The following is a 25,958-nucleotide window of genomic DNA, read 5'->3' on the forward strand; positions in this document are numbered from 1 at the left end:
TGGTCCGTACTTAACCAAACTTTAAGTTATTACCCCTCTTTATGGTATTTGTCATCCTGTTCTGAACTGAAGGTGGTTCTTTGGATATTGTAGTTTTTTTTTAAATAAAATGATGTAATCAGCAGAATAAGGAAAATTCATGGTCTTATCTAGCCTGTAATGATCTATGTTGTGTGCAGTAGTAGTTTATGTAATTTATTTCAGACCAAATGAATGTGGAAAAGAAGATGAGCAGTAAATTCTGTAGTTGGCCCAAGTGATGAAATTCTCTTATGTCATCTGCAAATGGAAGCCCTATGTGAAAAAAGTGTTTAACACTCAGGACTTAAATGGGGCTGAGGGACAAAATCAATTGAGCATGTGTGTGTTCAAGTACACAGGACTAAATTTCTTCTTGCTCTCACGTATGAAGAAAAAGTGAGACCTTTTTTCCTTATCTCGCCAACCTACACATTCTGGGCACAGCTCTTCTCCATTCAGACTAGTCAATGATGTAGCTGTTGGCTGATTTAGGATTAATTAGAACCCTAACCCTAACCTCGTCCCCCCCAGAAAAAAATCAGATTGTCACTCTTTGAATTCCCCCTTCAATTCCAAATGGACATCCATGAATCCTGTCAAAAAATGTGTGCACCTATTCTGCCTAGTTATGAACATGTGCACAGCTCACACCTTTCCTTCCATTATACCCTGGCCCATGAGTAATCTGTGCACAAAAGGACAAATAATTTATGTTGTAAAACCTGTGGATCAGGCCCCGACTCCTAACTTTCACCTCCCAGAACACAAGTACTTGTGATTCACCTGCTGAGAGTTTGTGAAGGGTTCTTTTCATGGATCTGAGAGCTTGAGCATCTCTCTCTGGCTCTGTCTTTTCTGATGTGCACTTAGCAACAAATCCCAGCCAAAATTTGGCTCAGAGGAATTCTGAAGGACTAAACTGTAGATTAAATGTAAGTCCCAAAGTGTAGACTGTTTCTGATTCTTTAATGGAAAGATGAACAAGCTCACTCTTAGTCAGTGATTGGCACCAAACTCAGCTTGTTATTCTGACAAGGACTCAGCATGTCAGTCAATGGAAAAAGATGTATGAAAGTTGATTGAAATTGATTGTAAGTGCCAGCTCCTTGACAGAATGATATGTGAGGGCCACAGTTAGTCATTTTTGGGTATGTAGTGGCAGCCACTGAGGCTATCCACATTATTACACTGCGGGTGTTGATTTCTCTGCAGTTTCCCCATTTAGTACTGGATAGAATCATTACTTGTAATTTTCTGTCTCTAGGAGTTATTGAACAGCTTGATGGTTCTTTTTTTGTATCAAAGTACCAAGCAGTTCTCACACATAAAATGTTTAGGGATTTTAAAATTGGTGTTTCTGCTTTCTTCTCTGCCATCTTGTGTTAACCTCTCCAAACCAGCCTTTGGCAAGAAGACTAAAACTTTATTTGAAGCCCGGTGTCTCTTTTCTGTTGTAAAATTCCTCACTTTCTCTTCTGTCCAGTGTAAGTCCAGCCCTGGGCTACAGGCAGTCAGGTGAGGCAATAGAGAAAGAGTAAAAGTACATCACTCTAGTTCATCTTTCCCCAAACAGGCATCTTGATGCCATCTAGTGTGTTTTTCTGAAGTGAGATCACAGTTGAGCTCATACTGAGCAATATAAAGCTAGGGCCACATTTTCAAAAGAACCTTCTGCATCCTCTTTGGATACCTAAATGAGGTGGATTTTGAAAGTGCTCAGCACCCAGCTTCTCACAGTGGAAGCTGAGTTCTTTAGAAAATCTGGCTGCTTTGCGTATGGTGAGAATTATTTAGATTCTCCCATTTCCAGCAATATGAACACAGAGAAAGAACTCTGGGAGACAGGATAGTGTCTGAAAGACTTTATGGGTTATTCTAGCATTTAGAGATATTTGGATGGAAAGTGCAACAAAAATCCAAAGTAATTTATTATGTAATACCTCTTTGGCACCAGAAGCAAGGGAAATATACAATTGTCATCACAGTATTGAAGAAGGCAGGTGAGGAAGGACCATTACTGGATGTGCCGTAAATGGCTTCATTGAGAAGCAACACATATCTCTCAGTTCTATAGACAAATGTCAAGTCTTACTGACTTATTGCATAGGACTCTAGGTCCCCAACCAGTGCAATAGAGTAGATGCAGGCCATACTTCGCTAGTCATTCCTCAAGAGAGTTGATGATGGGACTTTGTATCACTGTCCAATACACAGAAAAGAATGATATCAGTATAAGACAAGAATCATGGGCTTCACCAGTGATATAGAGAGTAGTGTGAGAACAGTGGGCCTCTTAACATTGTGTATGTGTGTGGACCTAGAATTGTTGGTCAAATTGTGAATGTTTATTTTGGGTACCAATGTTATCCCATTGGAAGGAAGGTGTACAGGACCTTGGGACATTCCTGTGTGTTCCTCAGATTGTAAAATCACCTCTAATTTGGTGAGAGTCCTCTCAGAATCTTCAGACAAGAAGGAAATTTGGACCCATCAAATATACAGACACTTGCACCGATGGCAGCCTGACAGGTTGGGCATATATTTGTGGAACAGTTTTCCATAAAATGATTGGAAGATTTAAGAAGGAACTGAGCATGTGTCCTGCAGGCTGGCCACAGTTGTGTACTTAAAGAATAAGGCTGGCACACAGAGCAAGAGGATGATGAAAGAAATGTCTCTTCACAGCAGTGGAGAAACATCTGGCGTAGACAGAGAGGTGTCACTTGGAGTTAACAGTGGTGTACTTAGCAGTTGGTTGCATAAGCAGGCCAGCTGGCTTAGTTGGTATCGGTTGCACCTGTGAGAGTGAAAATTAATAGTACATGGAATTCCAGGTTCCCTGCTGCCATGAGTGTGCCACAAATTGTTTTGTTTGCTACTCAGAAGAATTGGAAAGAAATTCTCTGTCAGCAGATAGAAGGAAACCTAGACCTGGGCAACAGGGACCTTCTCATGATGCTTGGATTGGAAGCTAGTTTATCCATGAGTCTTTAGTACTACAGTGACAGTGATGAGCCAAGATGATATTTGTGGTCAGGATGAACTGGTTCGTTGAATTCCTACAACTTGGAGTGGAGGAACACATGATGTGGCTCAGCACGTATGACGATAATTTGTCTTTCATATTAGGATCTCAAAGTTTCCCCTAATCCGTCATGCTAGTCTATCAATTCTAATGTACTTATTTGATCCCCATCATAATAGTATCGGAGAATCTCACAATTACTCATGGATTTTATCATCACGACTTCACTGTAAAGTAGGAAGTAGTATCCCCATTTTACAGTTGGGAAATGGAGGCACAGGGTAGATTAAGTGACTTGCCCAAGATCACACTGGAAGTCTGTAGCTGAGAATTGAACCCAGGTCTTTTGAGACCCAGTTGAATGCTTTGTTCACTAGAATATCCTTCCTAGGACTCTAGATCTAGCTATTTCTGATTTAGAGTGATATTGGAGAATCCCCATTCAGTCTAGAAAGCTGCCTCCTTTCTATAGAATATGGGAGCTTTTAAGAGGCTATTTTGACAGACCGCTCTAGGCGCAACAGAAGGAAGGTGTAAATATCTGCAATTAGGAATCTGGGGGCTGGGGGAACAATAGAGAGATTTTTAGGGTCACATCCCAATGCAATCCATTCCAAAAGTTAGTCCAAAATGTAGTGTTGCAGGCTGTATTTGTCCCTCCTTTGAGCCTTGGCATGAGCCCTCCTTGTTCCATCTGTCTGTTAAGACTGTTTCTGACAGTGATTTTTTTTCAGTTTATAGAGTCAGTGAGTTTCAGGCTTTGACTAGTTCTGAACCATTTCTGCAGTTTCTCAGGGACAAAGCTGTGTTAAGGATTCTATCCTCATTTGTCCCCAGGTACAGTCTGGAGGCTTAACTGAAACCCATGCACCTGCCAGTCTCTTGACATACAATGCACCAATGTCTGTCTGTCTGATTTTGAAGTGCTTTGAATAACCTGATGCAGACATATAGTAATACAAATGCACTCTATCTAACGAATGGGAAGTCTATGTTGTGAGTGATTCCGTTAATGAATTGGGTTCAGTATCTACTGAATAATGCTTTATTCTTGTTATCACTTCAGGGCATTAATAGGCTAGTTTGTCAGTATGAGGGGTATAATGTTTCACGATAATAGTTTTTTTTTAATGAATGTACTATTGCACTCAAAATAAATGAAAACAATCAACACTTACTTCAAGTGAAGGCAAAGGGACTACATCATATTTACCACAGTAGGCCCGTATTTGCCTATGTGTATATGCATTGATTTTACTTATATTAATATTTTGCAGTCACTTTCTACCAAAATATTAATTTGGGGGATTTTTTTTTTAATTATAGCTAAGTGCATCTTTGGAGGCAGAGTGTTAGCAGAAGGTCAGAGGGTTTTAACCAAGAGCTGCAGGGAATGCCGAGTAAGTTTTAATTTTATTAACTTCTACTGTTTAAATAAATATGCAGTGCCCATAAATTACAATGATAACCTGGTATATTACTTTAGGCTTCCTTCATGCATATGTGTTATCCATTCTTTTCTAACTCTGACCATAACTTCAGTGGAAGCCAGACATACACAGACAAAGCTGGAACATGGCCTATTTAGGATAATAAAGTGACTTAGGAGGGTATTCTCCTTTCTCTTTGCTCCTTACCTGGGTTGTGGAAAGAGGTGTCATTTTAGGGCAAGATTCTGATCTCAGCCACATTGGCTTAAGTCCCTGAAGTTACTTTGGATTTGAACAAGTGTAACTAAAAGTTTCTGGCCTTTATTTAAGCCCTGACTACTCACATGTTTAAAACTTAAGAAGGTGCTTAAATGCTTTGGTGGGTTGGGGCCTTATTCTAGTGATCCACAGCACTTCTGTTGAGTAGCGCCTCTTCATGTGAAGGAAGCCTATGTTTGTTCTCTGAAAAGTTACTGGCCCTCAGTGGATTAAATCTGAAATTTAATGTCAGTTTATATTAATGGAGCGACACCACTTTATGCCAACAGATTTTAACCCCAAAGTGCTTGTTTAAACATTTTCTTACTATAGAAATAAGGCAAAATGAACTCCTGGATAGGCGAGCTTCTTCTCTCTAGGGTGCAAGGTCACCAGTCACAGAAAATGGGGAAATTTTTAGAAACAGAATTGTTGTTGACACAAAGCAACTATGGTCAGACTTAACTTCATCTCTTTTCAGTGGTTCTCTAATGAAGACATGAGTTTGGTTTGAATTGGTTTTGAGCTTTTTCTGAGTGATTTGATTGTCATAGTCTCTCTTGATTTCTTGCCGTGTGTTTGACCTGACTTATCAGCACTTGCTGTTCGTACAGTAGTATACTGTACCTTTCCTACTGTAATTGTTTTGTCCGATCTTGCATAGGTGGTGAGTTATAGCCAATACCTTTCCAGCTGGGTAGTTTGATAAAATGATTGACAGTGATCACTCAGTTTGCTGGTTCTCTTCTCACCTATGCTGGTGTAACTCCATTGACTCCCGTGTGAGATTCCTGCTTTACACCAGTGAAAGTGGGATGAGAATCAGTCCTAATGTCTGTTAATTCCACTCTTTTCATGTGGGCACCCGCATAACATGGCATGTGCTGTATCCTCTGCAGGATGCCTTTCCTCTTTGCCTCCACTGAAGCATGTGTCCCCTTACATTTGAACACCGCAGTTGACGCCTATGGGCTAATAAAGTATAACTGGGTAGCACAGAGAAATGACTCGGCAGTTGTCAACCAAAGGAGGTCAGGGCTGGGGCGTCCAAAATTTTCCATTTCTTGCCTCTTCTGGAGTAAATTTGCTCTTTCTTTTACAAGTCCTGCCCGTTGTCCCACATCTTGTGTACCTTGCACTTTGTAGGCCTAGTATTGCCAGCCTCAAGCCTTCAAAAATCATGAGTCAGGCCCTAAAATCATGAGATTTATTAAAAGTAATTTTTGGTGGTCTTGTTATTTGCCTTCTTGTTTCTGAGCCTTTAGGGTGAACGGAGGTCACCTTTTCAAGCTTTTGTCTGCAACCATGAGGGCTAGGAATCTTTTTTTTTTTTTTTTTTTTAAATGAAGCTGAGTTCCTCATGTAATCTCTTGATTCCAGCATCTGAACCATTAAGAAAAACACCGAATATGGTGAGACTTATAATAAAACTGACAGTTGGCAATGGTGCTGGCAAACCTGCTCCCTCAATGAGGTCCAGCAGCCAAGGCTGTATGTCAAACATGCAGCAAGGCATCAGGAAGCTGGATGCCTTGAGCTGCAGCTGGGCCAGCAGGCAGCCAGGTGGCTTCTCTGTCTTCCTCACTTTGCCAGTTCCTGGCCTGCAGGGAGCAGTAGAGAGGAATGAGGCAGCAGTAGTGCCACCCAAGCTCCACTGCTGAAAATCAGGCCCTTTAAGGTGCCCAAAACTGAGGCACTGAAATCACTGGTCACATTTGAAAATCTTGGCCATCTAATCTCTCTACTTTGTTTCATTGGTAATTCACCTATCACCACAGTATACAGAATTTAAAATACCTAAAAGATAACAAACAAGTCTCATGTAAAGCAGAAAAAAATTCTTAAATAAAAATCTGGAGTGAAATAAAATACTTTAATTCCTACAAGTGCTTATGCAGCTTAAGAAAGGAAAAAGCAGCTGTACAATCTTGAGTTTAAATGTAGTGTCTTTTCCTTAAACTGTGGGAATAGAAATGTCCAAGTAGATTAATTTTAGATTTGAGTTTATAGTGTAAAAAATGAATTTAGCTTGCTGCCTGTCACTTTACTACCGTTGTTAGTAAAGATTGCTAGAGCTGTGGATAGAAAACTGCGTGACCCTTGCTGTCAGATACATTTTCATCAGTGTCATTTTTTTAAAACATTTATTTATTTTCAGAATGGAGTTTTAGTAAAAGTAACAGAGACCTGTCCTCCATTGAACTGCTCAGAAAAAGATCACATTCTTCCAGAGAACCAGTGCTGCAGCGTTTGCAGAGGTAAGCAGCACATGCTTGAATGGAATGTAGTCATTGGGTCATTTTGGGGATATGTTGTAATGAACCACGCCTCTTTAATTGATGGCACGGGCTACTTACATAAACCTGTGCTTGTAAACAATGTTCTCTATAAACCAACCTGTGCTGTTCCTTTGGGAGGATAAATTTACAGGAACAAGGCAGTAACTTTTCTGGGCTAACGAGAAAGAGGACAATGGACACAATGTCTCCTGTTGCCTACAAGACCCAGTTAATTATTAGTTATGTTTAAAATCGGTATGTTCTGAGATGCTAAATTCAGATCTGAATGTCCGGAGTTCTAAGATGTTTGGATATGGGATTTTTGGTTGGCCTATTATAGAGGTAAGAGCTAGTGTGAAGTTCAGATCTCAGTCCAGATCCAAACTTTGAAGGTGCTTGGATCTGGGGTTTTGTTTTGTCATATTGCTTCCTTAAGGGAAACTTCCATATTACTCATTAAGGGAAAACTCTGTTTCTATCTCTATATCTAGATATATAGCTTGCAAGATAAGGGCCTTAGTCAATAAATATTTAATTAGTGTATGTGTGTAATTAAATATTTACTGACGAAGGCCCTGACCTTGCAAGCAACTCCATGTGGTAGCAGGGGCCTGCACATTTGAAGTAGCTTACAGGATTGGTTTCTAACCATGTAGACATCATCAATTTTTAAGCTGTTTTTAGAAACACCTGTAGCTGTTGAAGTAAGCAGTAAACGTTGCTGCTGCCTATCTCTGAGGGGCCGCTGTCTTAATGACGCTTTATAGCAGGTGGTCCAGTTTGATCTAGTGCAGCTTCGTTACTTAAAAGCATTGGAAATTTGCAAACTTCAAAGAAGAAAGATAAGTTCTGTAACTATAGAGGTAGGTTCTATATTATTGTGGATACTTTTTTAGGTAGTCACCCTAGGTATGTTTTTTAATTATATTATACAGTGCCATGAACGTGCATGCCTACTGGTGGTTTTCAGACATAAAAGAAGGAAAAGTCCCTGCAACTGCTATGAACTCTGATTTCTAGTGCTATCAAATGGTGATGCTGACGTTCAGTCCTATTCTGTATTATCAGAATGTTAAGATGGCAGCTTCCTCTCAGATTGTTTATTTCTTGTTCTTTTTTTATTCGTTTTGTCTTCCTTATAACTGGATATACTGAACAGAATATCTAACATATTATACTGGTTTTTTTTCTTTAAACAGAACACATCTGTTGGGTTACCTCTTGAATCAGTTAGAGAAACCTGAAGAAATAGCAGTTTATGATAACATTTCGGGCTTCAGTTCCCACAAGTGTGAACACGTGGGAAGCACATGATTCTGTCTGTGGGTTTGATCTGCAGCGTTTTAGCACGCTGTCCCTGGTTTAGCAAAGCATTTAAGAACTTGGATTGGAGCAGAGTGCCCAGTAATCTGCAGGATCAACTGTTCTTTGAGCCTGTAGTCTACTTTTATTGTGTGAGAGAGAGATTTTGGGGCAAATTTGAAGAAATGTGATATTTAATATAGTCATTTGGAATCATTGCATTAACTGAAGTCCTAAATGGAGAGTTGTAGCAAATATGCAAAGAAACATACAGCAATTTACATTTGCCTTTCCGAATATATTTAATCCAGAAAACTTCAAAAAAATGATCAGTTGGATTTTCCAGTGGATGTTTATTGGTAACCAATAAAGTGTCATCCATAGTTTAATGGTAAATCAATCAGTTTACACTTATTGAACTATAGAGCAAGTCTTCATTTTTTCAAGTCTCTGTCAATTTATGTTTTCATTAGGGTTCAGTCATTTTATTGTAAGTGCTCATTTAGTACAGCTGTGGGCACTATGAAAAACCCAATGGTAGATAGGTAGGTTCTTACACCACACCTATCCGATGCTATCATATGCTTTCCTTCTTTTTCTCCTTTTCCGCTGCCCTCCCCAACATTTATTTGTCCAAAGCTTCTTACGGTCAGGTTACATCCCTGCTGCCAGAATTTTGGCAGGAAATAGAGTTCATTGTGCATTGCTGGTTGCTGAACTAAAGCAAAATTATTTACAGTCTCATGAATGAATAAATGTGGGGAAAGGGAAAAAAGAGGGAAGAAAATATGATAGCGTTGTGATAACAAGTTCTTACACCATACGTGTCTACCACAGGGTTTTTCATAGTGGCCATATCTGTACTAATTAAGTGCCTAGAATAATATATGATATCCCGTGGGAGAAGAAAAATCTGTTGTTTACATAGATTCACATTGTGAGTCAGCAAAGTACTAGTGAAATACTGTAATAGTCCCAGCCGGTAGACTTGCTGCTCACTCATTATTGTTGAAAATGATTAGAAAAGTCATTACTGCAGATAATTCTCTCTTCCTCTCCTTTCTCTTTCTCTCTCCCTCCCTCCCCACACATTTATAATATAGTGGCATCTAACTTATTCATATGATACCATTTCTGTGTTTTATTGAAATGACTGTGTATGGAGTACAGTATAGAAGATGTAGTAGATCTAATAGAATAAAGAGTTTTCCTGTACAGTGACACTCTCTAGAATAAAACATGTGGGGCTAGACCCCGCAAAGGGATCTGCCTGGATGCAGGGGTGTGCATGACCAGAGCCATGTGCAGGATCTGTCCCTGACCAATTACTAGTAATATATCCAGCTATGTGAGTTCCTCACCTGACAATGCATCAGCAGAGCGGACATTGATTTAAAAGTACAGTTGTAGTGTATAGTTATTTTATAACCTTGACAGGGAAAATTCACAGCTGTACCATTAGACACAACTTGGGCTTGTTTTAAAATCAAAGAAGAAATTTTCAGCACAAAAGGAACAAATTTGTAACGTACTTTCACAAAACTTTATCATTTTCAGTGTCACCTAGGCTTATTTTTATTGCCAAAAGGCAAATACAATAATAACAGTAAAATAGTTTGGCAAAAATGTGTTGTGCCTTTTTTAAATGTTGGTCTCTTTGCTAGAGATAGTGAGTCATTTTGAATGATAGATTGGATCCCACATCTCCTTCCCTTGTCCAATGAGCGGTTCAAATAAAGTTTCACAAGGGTTCTTTATGTTGCTGCTACTTACAGTTTCTTGTGTGTCGCCAACCCCAGCAAACCCAGATTATTCAATCATCCTCTCCTCCTTAAAAGAGTGGGGGAGGGAGAATAATGAAGTGGTGAGAAACGCTCAATTTCTATGTGAAGTAATTTCTATTCAGTATCTAGTAATATGGTTTGGCTGATGGATTTAGATTGGCTACTGACACTGGTTGGCAGCAATTGTAGAATACTCCTGATGAGCTGAAATGTGCATTTTATTGAAGAAAACAGTGGTGTAAGGCAAAAATATGGCTTCTGTCACCCTTACATTTATTGGTTTAAAAAAAAAATGTTTCTGATTTTTCAACTGCAGCTCAAGGAGACACTTCAATTAGCATATTTCTTATCTCTCCCTGTCTAGCTGTGAGGCTCAAGATTTTTCTGACTAGAAGAAAAACTGAGTGCATTTTGCATTCTCAGAACCAGAAATCAAACATTTCTTGTGCATTGCTGTGGGAATGTGAGCTGTTTCAAGATTTTAATTTTATTAAGACTCTGATGGAGGTTGAGACGTATGAATTAGTTACTTCCTACACATAGGTACAAGAATGCTTAAGATTTAAAAAGTGCTTTATATCCCCAAAGCACTCTTCACACATTAACTAATTAAACCTTGAAACACTCTTGTGTTGCTACATAACTACTGCACAACACAGATTTGTTGAAATAGTTTCCACATACATTAAGAATTAGTAAGGATGTTGTTTGATGTCACACCTCTGAGCTCGGGATCCGCAATCTCCAAAGATATGAAAGGAACCAGAAAAGTCTAGCTGCTCGTGGCCTAGTAATACTACTTCACATCATGAAAGGCTAAGGTTACTTGTTCACAATTATATGATTCTTCATCTGAGTTTGCCCTCTGATATTCAAGCTTATGTAATAACAGTTGACACAAATTTGCATTTGTAACAGTTTTGAGGGTGAAACTACTTTTGACATGTAGAACATTGATCAACCCCTGCAAATGAAACATCACCCAGACTTTAAATAAATAAATAAACATTAAAAGCCTCTGAAGTATGGAATAGTCAATGAGTATGATTTCTCCATAACAACCTGTGGGGAAGCAGGTGGTAGGATTTGGGGACCATGTAAGATAGATAGCCAGGAATTTTGGAAAGTGTAGTGAGAGCACCAGCGAAACAGCTAGCAAAGCCCCAGAAAGAGGAGAGATTTAGATGAAAGTTAAACAAGGTCATGGATATGTTGCTTCCAGCCCAATACAATGGGACTTAAGCATGTAGGTACTTTTCAAAAACTCACTGGGTGCCTATCTGCATCTTCAGGGATCTACGTATCTTTTAAAATTTGGCCTGTTGGCCCATATCTACAAAGGTATATAGGCTTCTAACTTCCTTTGAAGTCCATGGAAGTTAGAAGCCTAAATGCCTTTATGGATCTGGGTGATAATGTCTAACTTTAAATAACCTACTTTGAAATTGTTAGTCCTAGACAATTGTGCAGTTTCTTCCTGGCACCACACACCTGAAGCATGAAATTTGATTACTTTTATAGTTAGTTTAACTTATTGGTCACTATGCAGTCAATAACATCAAGGGACAGGCCCCATTTAGTAGAAATAGTAATAAAAAGACACAAATATGCTCTCAGTGGGGGGAAAATCAACTGTAAATCAAGCAAACAGTCAACAACATTGACAAAGGAGGTTGTAATATGATCAGAAATATTTGGAAAAAGAGAGGTCATCAGGGTCATGAAAAATCTAGACACTGTCTTCAGTATTTAATCCCTCATGATAGTATTTAATTGTATTGTAAAAGTCTTGAATGACTTTGGTGGGCTGTTCTGCGCATTCGTGACTTTCTGTGTGTGTGGGGGTGGGGGGTGGGGGGGGAATTGGTTCCTGACATCTGTTGTGAATGTGTTTATCTGTAATTTTAATTCATGCTCACTTGTCTTGTCATCTGTGTTAGACTGAAATTAGTTGAGATTATCAGTTCTGTTTAAGATTTTATATGATTCTGTTAAATCCTCTCCAAGTGCCTTTTTGCTGGGATACAATTATTTTCTTTTTAAGCCTTTTCTTATATCAAGAGAATGGCCAACAGTATTGGATCAGACATTCCTGAATATTCTGAAACCTCGACAGTTCAGTTTTTACCTACCCAATTTGGGTGTATGAACTCTGTTGTTCACTAGCCCTATTGGAAGCTGGGAATTCCAAGATCACATGGCAATTCAGATGATGGTTTCTACTGTGTTTGATAATTTAAGGAACTGGAAAAATGCATTATTACTGCAGAGATCTAATCAAAATTTGCGATTTGTATTCTTTTGAATTCATTATTTACTTGTTTAGTGCTCAGTAATTGCCATCATGAATAGATATGTACCAGCCCCATTCATCAAAGCATTGAAGCCTCTGCTATCCCTGTATAGTAAAGGATTTAAGCACATACTTAATCAACTAATCAGTGGAATGTGCCTAACTGTAAGCATGTGCTCATGTGCTTTGCTGACTATGGATGGATTTAAGCACATGCTTAAGTGCTTTGCTGAATCGGAGCCTCTAGGGGTGAGAAGAGCATAAGAATCCCCATTCCCCCCCAGTACATTCATACAGCAGGCACCCATAATTTGGCTGCTAGCAGGAGGGTTTGAGTACTGCTGACTGCAGTACTCCAGGCTCCAGAGAGTCTAGTACGAATGTAGAAATGGTTTCATTCCCCTACACACAGATCCAGAGCTGCAAAGATGTAGAATGTAGATGTGCATCTAGAAGAGACATAACTGTATTTCCTAGGTATGCTCCCCTGGCCTGTTAAACCTACTTTGCAGGCATTCTTCCTCCGCACATGTAAAGTCCCTGCTCAGGGGATGCTCCTAATCTCTCAAAGCCACAGTGCAGCACTTAATATTTTGTACCTTAATGTACATTCCTTTGCTTTCTAGCATCAATTTTAATTTGTTCTGTAAAAGCCTAGTGACAGATGGTGGATACAATATATATGCATTCACAAAGAGATTTTGCCACTTCCCATTTGTTAAGGTTCTTAACAAGTTTAGTCAAGTGCTTTGGGAAATGAGAAGTTGAGTCTAGCAGCAGGCGATATACTTTATAATCCAGGTCTGATGCTTGTGCTTCACAAGCCACTTGTAATAACAAATATTAAACCAGTCTACAGATGGACTAGGATGTACTCCTATATTTAGGAACTCACAGTGACACAACAAGAAAGAGTTCTCTAGAGTCTCTAATTAAATATAGTTAAGTTAGAGAATTGGAACATTAATTTTTTTTGTTCTGCCCTTTTATCACAGCCTATAAGCTTGGGAAAAAAATGATATAAGAAAGAGGCTGATTTTGAGAAGAATTGAATCTCCGATATTGTTGATAACAGGAGGGGAACAAAAGAATCGAGGACTTGCCTACAGAACTTTACAAGGTAGCAATTATAATGGTCCAAGATAGGTAATTAGGAGAGGGCACATCTATATCAAATTCCTTCTGAATTTCAGAGGTGGCAAACAAGCAAGTGACAGTCCTGTGATACTGAGAACTAATCAAGGACTTTAGACAAAATTCTGATTTAGAGATGGACAGTGGAAGAGATGATGAGCAAATCAATCTACTGACTCCTGACTGACCAGAAAAGGGAAGTATCACTTTTGTAAGTGTGTCGCTAATGAAGAAAAGTGCAATCACCAGGGTAAAGAGAAAATAGAAATCACGTCCAGGGCAGAAATCCAGATAAATGTAAGGACCACTGTTACTAGTGAAACATGCTAAGCAAGGTGAAATTTACTAAGTGTACATGTTTTGGATGAGAGAGAAGTGGTATACATAACAGTAAATCCTAGTGTAGTGTTATCTGCCCAGTTAAAGTAAAGCATTTTCCTATACTAGGTATGCATATGAAGAGGGTTTAGCACTCTAGGTAGCAAAAAATGGTGATATCCTTATTGATTTTATGTGACACAGCAAATGTTACAGAATTCCTTGTCTCGAGTATGTTAGCTAAAGGGCAAACAGAATTTTAATTAATTAATCCTAGTGAAAGGGTAGAAATTCGGTGTCGTTTGGATAGATGAACTTAGTGTTCAGTAGTGATTATAATTACTAAGGCAAAAGCGAGGGGTCAAATCCTCTGAGGGCCTAAATGGGTGAAGTCAAAAGCACACTGCCCTTTTACACCAGTAGAGAAGTTAGCCAGGATTGATAAGGCTTTATTTGGAATACCTGAGTGTTTTTTACCAGACTCTGAAATGAATGTAGACTAGAAAGAATATTTGCAATTTTATTAAAGGAGGCAAAAAAAAAAAAAAAAAAAAAGACAAAGATCTATTTTGTTGTAAGCAGGATCATAATGAAAGAGCAAGCCAACTGTTATCCCTGATTACTATTAATAAGATTAGTCAGAACATCAGGAATTTAGATAGACGTTGGCACTTGGAAAGTGCCAAAGTGTTACTTTTGCCAAGTGACTTCACACTCTGGTGGCGGACGTAAACCTTTCAAGCTACAAATAAAAGAGCACAAAAGTGACAAAATGTGTGTAAGGGTTTTAGTTTATTAATTGGTATTTGGAACTAATTTTATTTTTGAACATACATAGCCAGCCTTGGAGTAAGCCCACGAATACTTGCTTGGATTAGATAAAAAAAATGTCATTTCATAGATGCTAAGGCTTTCAAAAGTTCCCCAAAGACTGTCTAGGCAATGTAAGAGCAAGGGGTATGAAAAATCCAGTATATAAGTCTTAGAACTGTAGGTTTTCTTCTATTTCTTAGCTGTCTGTAGGGGAGCTTATGAAGCTTTAGAATCACTGAACTAGAACTTTTACACAGGGAATCTTTGCTCCATTCCTTTTCTAACCAAAATTGGCAGCACTAGAGTTGTACATTTCATACAAGCCCAAACTATGCCTTGCTCCTAAAGAACAGGGCCCGCTTGCAAAAATGAAGTGTGGGTTAGAATCATGATAAATTTAATAATGGCTTATTGGGAATTTTTGTATAAAATCTTCAAAGGTGTTTTTACATCAGAATCCCATGATATTCTTGGGATTCTGAGATGTGGAATTCAAAGTCCATACTTGTAATTGTATAATAATTCCTTTTTATTGGGAACTCTGAGTGCAAAGAAATGCATCCAGAAGACACGGGGCCAAAATCCTATTTACCTATCACTGCTCTGTAACAAAAGGAAATGGAATTTGGCCCAAGAAAATAAAGAAAAAAACAAAAATGAAAAAAACCCTACCATTACCATGTTCTCTAATCATAGAATCATAGAAATATAAGGTTAGAAGGGACTGCAAGGGTCATCTAGCCAAATCCCAAGATACAGGATGTGTTGTGTCTAAACCATCCAAGACAGACTCTCCCTTCAGTGACACTGGTGTAACTCCAATGTAATGATGTGAGTATTACAGAATTATAATTGAGCACATAATTTGGATCTCAACAGAGTGAATGAAGAGAGAGATTTTGAGACTTTGGGTTCACTTCATGTAAATTTTGTTATGAAATTAATAATGCAATACACCACTACCCTGATATAACGTGACCTGATATAACACAAATTGGGTGGTGGGGTAAATCCATCTTGATAGAAAAACTCCACTACACTGGAGTCACTACATCACAGCAAAATTAGAGATAAATCATATATTGTAAAAGTTTTTTTTATTAGTATCATTAATATTATTTTCAGGATAAATGATGGAATGGAACCCAGCTGGTCTGGCATGTTAATGTGTAGCAACATATTTAAGGAAGTCTTCCTTTTCAATAAATCTTCCTGTTCTAATGCAAAATTTCATTTGCTGTTTACGCTCTTCTAACCAAACTTTTGATTCTCCATTATCATATACAGATTTGTTGAAAAATAGCAATTTAGTATGGCTTAATAGTAACTGTAATTGCAATGATGAATTGTGTCCTGGAAAGGTGGATAGAAAGGAATGCACAGCATCTTTCCTTGGTCAATAAATACAGTAGCATTCATATTTGCTTGGGAGTTGGCTACCCTCCATACCTAAAACCTGAATACTGTTACCAGAGGCATCTAAGATTGAAATGATATTCCCCATAATGAAGTGGATTCAGAAAAGCTCATTTAGACCAGTCTTTGCCAGGCGAAATGAAAGGAGAATTCCACATTAGAATGCCTGGAGGATAGCATCGCAAAACTATACAGAGTGTGGCACAGTGAGGTATACATATTAATACTGATTATTTGAATTCAGCATGTTCTAATACAAGGTTTAATGTACTTTGTATTTCAGGTCATAACTTTTGTGCAGAAGGCCACAGATGTGGTGAAAATTCAGAGTGCAAAAATTGGAACACAAAAGCTACTTGTGAATGCAAGAATGGTTATATCTCTATCCAGGGGGATGCTGCATATTGTGAAGGTAAACAAGATATTCAATGAAGTAACATCTTAGCATCCACTGAAAAATTTACTGTTAAGTAAATGGCTGCAGAATGAATTTAGTTATGAAAGTCCAAGTTTTATGATGGTGTTTGTGATACTATGGATTTATGCGTGGAAACTTCAGATAACCAAGATAGGTGGACAGTATGCTGGGACACTGCCTATCCATAGGCAACCCCACTGCCATGTTATGATCTTCCTCAGACTATCACTTTCAGGCAGTGGCACTTATGCTGTAGGTGGTGTGTAGGGGATGGTGCATCTTTCTCAGATATAGAACTAATTATGGAGGTAGCAGTTTTGGGAATGATGCTAACTGCAACAAGAAAGAAATCCCCAATGCCTCTGATGGTTAGAGATGTTATGGCTGTGCACAAAAACATTAACCTGTTGTGCGTCCTTCAACTCCTGCAAGTCAGGTAATTTTCCAAAATGGTCTTAATGTTGTATAGAGGAGACGTATTTCCCAGGAGGCTCTGTTCTATGTTGCTGAGCTACTTCTATTTGCTAATGATGCACTATTCTGCCTCAGGAAAGAATGCAGTATGGCTTTGCTCTCATTCTCTTCTTTGTGGTGGAGAGAATCCATCCCTATTTCCTATAGCTTGCTCTTATTTTTTGATGGGTTACTCATTACTGTGTAATCTTTTTAGAATGATAAATCAACATACACAGCATTCTGTTTTGCCTCGAAAAGTCTGTGGGTTTTTTAAAAAATGTCCCAGATTTTTGGGTCTTAGTGTTGTGATTTTAGGCTTTTTTTACACTATTTCTCCAGCTTCCTCCTTCCATCAGTGCTGGTGATGGAAAAGAGATGACATTTTTGACAAGCTGATAAAAATATACTGTAAGAATTGGGAGACAAGACTGAAGAATATGAAACAGAGATATGTTATACTGGCATCAGCTGAGCTTAAATGATCCCATTGTTTGGAGATTTTTTTTAACCATATATAAGTGATCAGGACTGTTCTAGACATGATGAACAAAGGCAGTCTGCAAATTAAAGCAAAAATATTCCAAGTCTTACAACATTGTTGGTGCATCTCTTAAAAGAACAAAACCAAGCCCTCAATTCTATACATGCGTTCAGGGAATACAAAAGATTTCCAATCATTTACTTCTTGGGGTAATAGCAAAGATACAGTATATTAAGAAACTTCTGTACTAGAGAGATTGTGGGATTAGCTGCTGTATAGATACTACCAAGACTACAATAATGAACTTTGTCAGGGATGATACAGTACCCAGTAGGTATACTTTTTTTTTTTTCTTTTGGCTGCTCTAAATAAAACCAGAAGTCCCCATTTTGAAAAGTGCTTTCATTAGCATTTAGTGTTTTGTTAACCTTGTAGCAGTTTGTCTAATTCTTTTATCTGGCAGCATTTTAAACATCTTTGCTTAAAATAATATTTGAGACCTTAGCAATATTGGAATGGGGGGAAAAAGCCCAGAAAGCTTTCTGAACAAATTAGCTGAACTTGTGACATTGCCGGTCTCAGAGTCTCTAGCTCTACTATTTGCAAGGCAAATCCAGGCCCTATCTTATACGACTCTGTACTGAACAAAAGACAGCAGAACAAGATTGGGTCTGCTTCTTGGGGTCAGGAGATATGTAGATGAAGAGAACTACAGTGCACCAAAGAGTTGTGTTTCACAGAGCTAAATCATAAGTATTGATCCGCAGGTGAGATCCCCTGGTGGGGATCTATGGCCTGACAAATCCATTAGCCAAGGAGTGACTCTCTTATTGCCCTGTAATACGGAACCCCTAACCACCCACAGGGAACCCCTGTGCAAAGCCTGTTTATCTCACAGATCCGTCTCTCTTATCTAATTACTATAATCTATCTGCCTATTCTATTGAATAGCACTCAGTTCACAGTCATTTGACTAAATTCTGCTCTCAAAGGCATGCGCAGCTGCCATTGAAATCAATGGGAGCCATATATATGCCTTTGAAGGCAGAATTTGCCTTAGTATTGGCCACAGTATTGGGTGTCATGCAGATTTGTATTCATATGAGTATATCAGATTCCTGTATCTATTGTTTAATATTTAAACATAAATACTTCTTAATAGACTGAGATACAAATCTATAGAACCAGAGAAAATGCTCATGTTAAGCACTGGTAATGTTCCAAATTCAGTTCTGTTGTTCCTAAGCATAGAAATATAATGGCATAGAAGATCACTTCTTCTGAGACATGTAGGTTCAAATATCTCATATTATGACATATCTAGGTACAGTGGCACTTTAGTTCAGAATACTGTGGATCATTAATTCTGAGCTTCCAGGTTTCATATCTCCTCTGACATTATTTGAACCTTTTTTGGTGTGTTTTAATGTGTGGCATTGTTTTTCCTTTACCATATTGTACTGGCATTGCGGTTGACTTCCACTGATGTAAGTTTTGCCTTTCTTCATGTTACATTGTCACCCCTTATTTGCCTGCACATTGTTTTGACATTGTAGCATCTCCTCTAAAGACTTGCACAGTATATTCCTCATGAATATTTGTAACTTTGTACCATTATATTTTAAAAATTGCATTGCCATTGTCATGGGAGAACTTTACTGTGAGTCCAAGGTCCATTAAAAACGTTGATGAATACATCATCACATTTTTTAACAAATCTGAAACACATCTACAGTTCATTCTCCTCAACAGCTTCTTTTCAAATGGCGATGTTAAAGCATGCATAATCTATGTGAAAGCAAGCATTTTAATAGGAAAGATCTGGCTATGCCTTCGGAATAACCACCCATTAAAAACTGAAATTTTTTTAGAAATCAAGATGCTTCTTAGCAAAGAAAAAAGTATCCAGAATGAATAAAGAAAGTGATTAGAGATCTGTACTGTATTAAAGAGAGAACAAACCCTACTTTTTTTACTCATTAAAAGTAATAGGTTTTTTCTTTCACTGACTCTTCATCTACCCGCTTTGTGCCTCTATAATAAGCACAGAATTTGACATTTTCAAAGTGATGAACTAACGTTAGTTAAGTAGGCTTCACAGACCCTAGTGGGGAGGAGAATTAGTATTACCTCCTTTTTATAGATGGGGATACCGAGGCACAGATAATTTAAGGGCCTCGTGTTGAACCACACCTCTATTCAGCCATCATTTGCAAGTGATCAAAGTTGCATGTGCACAGACACACTTGAGGTCTTGCACATGTGGGGATTTGCAGTTGTAGAGTGAGGGCACATGGGAGTGTGCAGACTCATCATGGTTTGCCCAATGTGATGTAACAAGTTAGTGGCAGAACTAGAATTAAACCGAAGGAGTTCATAAGTCTCCATGCCATGCTCATTCTTCTTCTAGACCATGCTGCCTCTAAAATAAACATTGTAATACTTCACACTTTTGTAATGCCTTCTGTCCAAGAATCTCAAAGCACTTTACAAATATTAATGAGATCATCCCCACAACACACAACATGTGGGGATAGATATTTCTCTCGCTCACAGACCACCTAACTCCTAGTTCTGTGCTTTAGCCACCTGACTGTCCTTACCTTCTAGATGACGATAAGCAAGGGTCTGGTCTTCCTCTCATTGAAGTCAATGGGAGTTTTGTCTTAGATATCAGTGGGGGGACAAAATTGTTTCTAACTTTTCTCCACCGTTTCAGTTAGATGTTTCCCTCACTTTGTTTTTTAGTTTGTTGGGAGCAAGAGGCTGTTTATATGTTAAAATTATCATAAATGTGTAAGAGTTGTAGTAAAAATGTACCTTAAAAAGAAGTATTTGTATTTAAAAAACAACCAACCAAACACTCTTCCTCTGCAGGAAAAATGCAAGTAAAAATGATTTTAAAAAATCACAAGTTACCTTGTCATGCTGCACAGCAGTATCTTTTCCCACTTTGGTTAACCAATGTCATGCTGAACATTCCTGTGATAATGGATACAATATAAAAAGTCATCTGTTGACCAGAGTAAAGGGAACCTATATGATTCATATTCTCATTCTGTTAGTATTTTGCAAGCTATTTCCCCCCCTCATTTAACAAAGCTGAGTGACAGATGCACTCTAAGTCTTTTCCCAATGGGTCATTTATAGGATATAACTAACAAGCTTTGTGAATTTGAATTGATCTTTTTGAACCAAATAACCAAACAGCAATATTTTATAACAGAAAAAATAAAATTTCCCTGGAACAGCATTGATTGCTTATATTGGCCTATGCTTAGGACAGGACATCCCAGCCAGAGATCTGTAGCCCTTGGGAAGGAGGTGTAAAAGTTTCCTCAGGTTAAATATGGGGCTGGGAGTGGTTAGTACTTGTATCCCTTCTAGAACCAAAGTTGGATAGGTTAAGGCTGGAAGTATATGAAGTTCTGTGAGTTCTAGATATAATTCTGGTTAGTTTCCTTGTATGACCCATTAAATAGTACCTAGATAGGATGTCCTTGATATTCATTTTGTAGTATATGGCTAAAACAGAAAGGTCACAAAGTTTTCCAAAGTTACCATTTCCTGGTGGGTAAAAGAAGTCTGTTGGGTAAAAGATGAGTTCTTAAGTCCCCCATCAAGAAAGTTGTGCTCATTCCACTAGACCAGTGGCATAGGACATCATAGGAGCATCCTCAGCCAATATGGATTTTGGTTGCTAGATTCTCCAGACACTTCTGCTTGTATAATTATTTTATATCTGTTGGTTTCTTTCCATGCACCCACCTACTAACTACTTGGATTGGTGTTGTCTCATTCTCCAGCAAGTGAACCATTATTGTTTTATTTGTAAATTCATCCCATCTTGGGAATGAAGTTCAGCCAGTCCTGTAATTTGTTGAGTTTAATCATAGCAGTGTGCAAATCATGGGCAATCTATACAAATGTTGGCATTGAAACAGTCTCTATGAGAGGCTCCCATATGGCCATTGTCTCAGAGAATGTTTCCAAAGCTAGGAGAAAGGAAAGACAAACAAGAGAAAAGAAGGATAGGGATGAATATTATTAATGGATGTTCATTCAAAGAGAAGACAAACTGAGAGGTAAGACAAAATTGTTTCACTTTATGATCTTCAAGCTTTTATTATATTTTTACACCTTTTTACCTGGCTGCACTGTGAATCACTGATTGACTTCCTAATCCTAATGATAATGATTGCTAACTTTCTATAAGAGAAAATATTTTCATCTCCACATCACCTCTTTCTTGGCTTTATATGTTTCTATACATATCCAGTGTATCATAAAGGCTAGAGGTAAATAAAAATAGGTATCAAGAAGACTAAAGCATGTTACTGACCTTTAGTTCCTATTAAGAACCTTGTAATTCACTGCAGATAGAAGAAAAATTCATTCCATTTGAAATACTTCTTTTACTTTGATGGAGAAGAGACAGAGGACCTAAATTAAAGGATTAATTGGAAACCTCTTAGGTGCACTTGGTGTCTGGTTGACTGAACCAAAGTTCTTTTCTTGAAAGGTCAATGAGTTATTCAGTGATCCTTCATTGCTTAGCAAAAAACCAAAAAAGTACAACTCTTCCTGTTTATTTGTTTTGTAGACCTATTTTTAAGACACACAGTGCAGAATTATGGGCATGAAGACTGTATTCAAATAGCTACCATCCTATTATTTTAACATGGAGTCTTAACTTGTAGACCTGGATGGGAAGTTTCAATGGAAATTAGCTAATTTGCTATCTTTTTCACAGTAAAAAGCTCTGCAAGTCATTTTTTGTGTATACAGTTTTTGTACAATCAGTTTATGCTGTTAAATATTAATACCTTATTCTGATTATTTGCAGTATTTAAATGTTAATTGTTTTAATTTAGATTCCTTCTTAGAGATTGGATAACTCAGAGAATTGATAGGTTGAATTGGTATCTTCAACTCTAGATTATTCATTTCAGTCTGTTTCAAGTTCACAGTGACTGAAAGACATTATGATCTGATGTAGTTCAGCTGATAAAGTGAAGAGAGATGCTGATGTCAGTCTAGTTCACAGTTGGGTTGGCATCTTAGAAACCGCTATGATAATAGACACTAATTGACACCATAGTTGGCAATATCACCTGAGAGGCCAAGGATTGAATGGCATAGAGATTGAATTACTTTTCAGCCTTTAGATTTCATGAGTTTGTTTGGTAAAGTTGCATTGCTGCATCTGTTGAACCTGTTTTGTGGTGAAGTAAAGGACTTTACAAACAGCTTGCTCTTAATTGTATTGGTGTAAATCCAGATTGACTTAATTAGTGTTACCCAACATTTACCTTGGTATAAGTGAGAGCAAAAAGTTTGGCCTCAGTTTCTAATGCTTTCAGTTTGGCAACTTAAATCAACACTGAATTATTGCAGTCCTGCTTACATAGTATATCCGGTAAGGACTAGATTCTGCCACCCTTACTCACGCTGAGAACTACCTTACTCAGCAAGTGGTTTCATTGAAGAAAATAGCAATACTCAGGGAATAAGATATTATTCAGTGAGATTAAGCATGGCAGTATCTGGCCCTAAGTGACTAATGATAAACTCATTAAATCATTAAGACTTGTTGTGTCATTCGTTACAGAAGCCCTTTTTTGTTGTTGTGTTATGCTTCCCTCAAAAGAGATGTGCATTTTGCTGAAGGAAATTAGACTTGTCATTTATTTTCATACCACCACAAGCACTCCATTTGGAAAAAAAAATCACAATCTGGAGGTGAAAGGTTTTTGGACACTGCATCATTTTTCTTTTTCTTTTTTTTTTTTTTTGCTTCCCTCCAAGTTTATTTAGAATTGCTAAAATGCTGAATATGTTTAATTTAATTTGATGGCATTTTTGTGGAAACAAATTTACATGCTAGATTCAGAGTTAGTCTGAGTATATAAGCAGTAATCTTTTCTGGAATAACTTGAGTGAAATTCAGGTGCAGTGTCTGGGGTTATGATGTTCTTCTAGGTCAATAGATAAATTCAGTTCAAATGAGATCTCAATTATAAAATGGCATTGGCTGTTCTGATTTTATTTTCCCCTTATTTTAACAACTGGTCCTTCCCTTAAACTGACCTATTAATACATTGTACATTCATTCTAGGTGATCCGGATTAGAGTATTCTGTTGTTCAGTGAGTGTATCTATGTTTATTGAATGTTCTCAATATTTTCTCTTGGTTATTAGGAGTTTTGTGGCTATTGTTCTGTAAAAGGGACACATTCAAATACAATACTTTTCATCAAAATGTCAGCACTTACCAATTTTTGCCACACAGTGATTTTTAGGATGTTCTTGTAGTTAAAACACTGGACTGGAACCCAGGAAATCTGGATTCATTTTCTAGCTCTTCCACAGACTCCCTGTGAAATTTTGGGCCAATCATTTAATCTGCGTGCCTCCGTTTCCCATCTGTAAAATTAAAAGAACGCTTCCTTTCTCCCATCATTGTTTATTTAGATATTCAGCTCCGCAGGGCAGGACCTGTCTCAGACCAGGTGTTTGTACAATGCCTAGGGTACTGGGACTCCAATGTCATATCTTCTAGACACTACCATAATATAAAGAGTAAATAAGGATGATAATAACAATAGCAAAAAAACAGTTAAAATATCAGTTACTTCCTATTCTAAATATAGGGAAAGTTTGTGATAGCTCATAGTATGTCTACCCTACAACTGGGGTGTGTGGTTTGCAGCATGTGTATACATAGCTGAGCCAGCTTTTATCCAGCTCTCTCAGATATCAATAGCAGTGAAGCCATGGCAGCATGGGCAGTACAAGCCCTCGTGGGACCCTGGGTACTTACTCCAGCAAGCTAGCCTGCCCTGAAGTCCATGTTTCCATGGCTTCATTGCTGTCGGTATCTGTGCTACTTAGATTAAAGCTAAAAACATGGATATGTCGAGACGTGCTGCAGTCAGTCCTCCAATCACTTCCCCCAGATTTCAACCCTCAGTTACCACAGGGGAATGCTCTCTTTAAAGGATCTGCACCGGCCATTAAGAAATGAATATTCTTCCCAAGGCTCTGCTAACATTATTACAACTGATGGTGCTCCAGCAAGGATGTACATTTAAAGGGGTTTTGCTAGTTTCAAGTAGAGCTAGTCAGGAATTTTCCAGCAAAACTGAGTTTAATTAACATAAGAATGGCCCTACTGGGTCAGACCAAAGGTCCATCTAGCCCAGTATCCTGTCTTCTGACAGTGGCTACTGCCAGGTGCCCTAGAGGGAATGAACAGAACAGGCAATCATCAAGTGATCCATCCCCATTGATGGACCTATCCTCCATGAATTTATCTAGTTCTTTTTTGAACCCTGTTATGGTCTTGGCCTTCACAACATCCTCTGGCAAGGAGTTCCACAGGTTGACTGTGCATTGTGTGAAGAAATACTTCCTTTTATTTGTTTTAAACCTGATGCCTATTAATTTGATTTGGTGACTCCTAGTTCTTGTGTTATGAGAAGTAGTAAACAACACTTCCTTATCTACTTTCTCCACACCAGTTATGATTTTATAGACCTCAATCATATTTCCCCTTAGCCGTCTCTTTTCCAAGCTGAAAAGTCCCAGTCTTATTAATCTCTCCTCATACGGAAGCCATTCCATACCCCTAATAATTTTTGTTGCCCTTTTCTGAACCTTTTCCAATTCCAATATATCTTTTTTTGAGATGGGGTAACCACATCTGCACACAGTATTCAAGATGTGGGCACACCATGGATTTATATAGAGGCAAAATGATATTTTCTGTCCTATTATCTATCCCTTTCTTAATTATTCCCAGCATTCTGTTTGCTTTTTTTGACTGCCACTGCACATTGAGTAGACGTTTTCAGAGAATTATCCACAATGACTTTCTTGAGTGGTAACGGTTAATTTAGATCCTATCGTTTTATATGTATAGTTGGGATTATGCTTTCCAATGTGCATTACTTTGCGTTTATCAACATTAAATTTCATCTGCCATTTTGTTGCCAGTTTTGAGAGATCCTTTTGTAGCTCTTCGCATTCTGCCTGGGTCTTAACTATCTTTAGTAATTTTGTATCATCTACAAATTTTGCCACCTCACTGTTTACCCCTTTTTCTAGATCATTTATGAATATGTTGACTAGGACTGGTCCCAGAACAGACCCCTGGAGGACACCACTATTTACCTCTCTCCATTCTGAAAACTGATCATTTATACCTACCCTTTGTTTCCTATCTTTTAAACAGTTACCAGTCCATGAGAGCACCTTCCCTCTTATCCCGTAGCAGTTTACTTTGCGTAAGAGCCTTTGCTGAGGGACCTTGTCAAAGGCTTTCAGAAAATCTAAGTACACTATATCCACTGGATCCCCTTGGTTCACATGCTTGTTGACCCTCTCAAAGAATTCTAGTAGATTGGTGAGGCATGATTTCTCTTGGAAAATCCTGGTTCATTGAACCCAAAGAATGTGGCAGAAACATCTGAGGTTCAACAAATTTTTGTTGAATAACAGGGAATTTTCTGTTGGAAACCTGCCTGGT

At 38.1% G+C, this 25,958-nt stretch overlaps 1 protein-coding gene across 3 annotated transcripts in view; it reads left to right on the forward strand.

Moving 5' to 3' along the window:
- The window catches only part of NELL1 (neural EGFL like 1), a 445,942-nt gene that overhangs the window by 97,510 nt on the left and 322,474 nt on the right, over nucleotides 1-25,958 (forward strand). For all 3 annotated transcript variants that reach the window (XM_065402716.1, XM_065402717.1, XM_065402718.1), the window contains 3 exons: nucleotides 4,373-4,446; nucleotides 6,893-6,992; nucleotides 16,357-16,485. In XM_065402716.1, coding sequence (XP_065258788.1) covers nucleotides 4,373-4,446; nucleotides 6,893-6,992; nucleotides 16,357-16,485 — 303 coding nt within the window. The remainder of the gene's footprint in view (nucleotides 1-4,372; nucleotides 4,447-6,892; nucleotides 6,993-16,356; nucleotides 16,486-25,958) is intronic.

Source organism: Emys orbicularis, chromosome 4 (assembly GCF_028017835.1).
Source record: "Emys orbicularis isolate rEmyOrb1 chromosome 4, rEmyOrb1.hap1, whole genome shotgun sequence".
In the NCBI taxonomy this organism is placed as follows: domain Eukaryota; kingdom Metazoa; phylum Chordata; order Testudines; family Emydidae; genus Emys; species Emys orbicularis.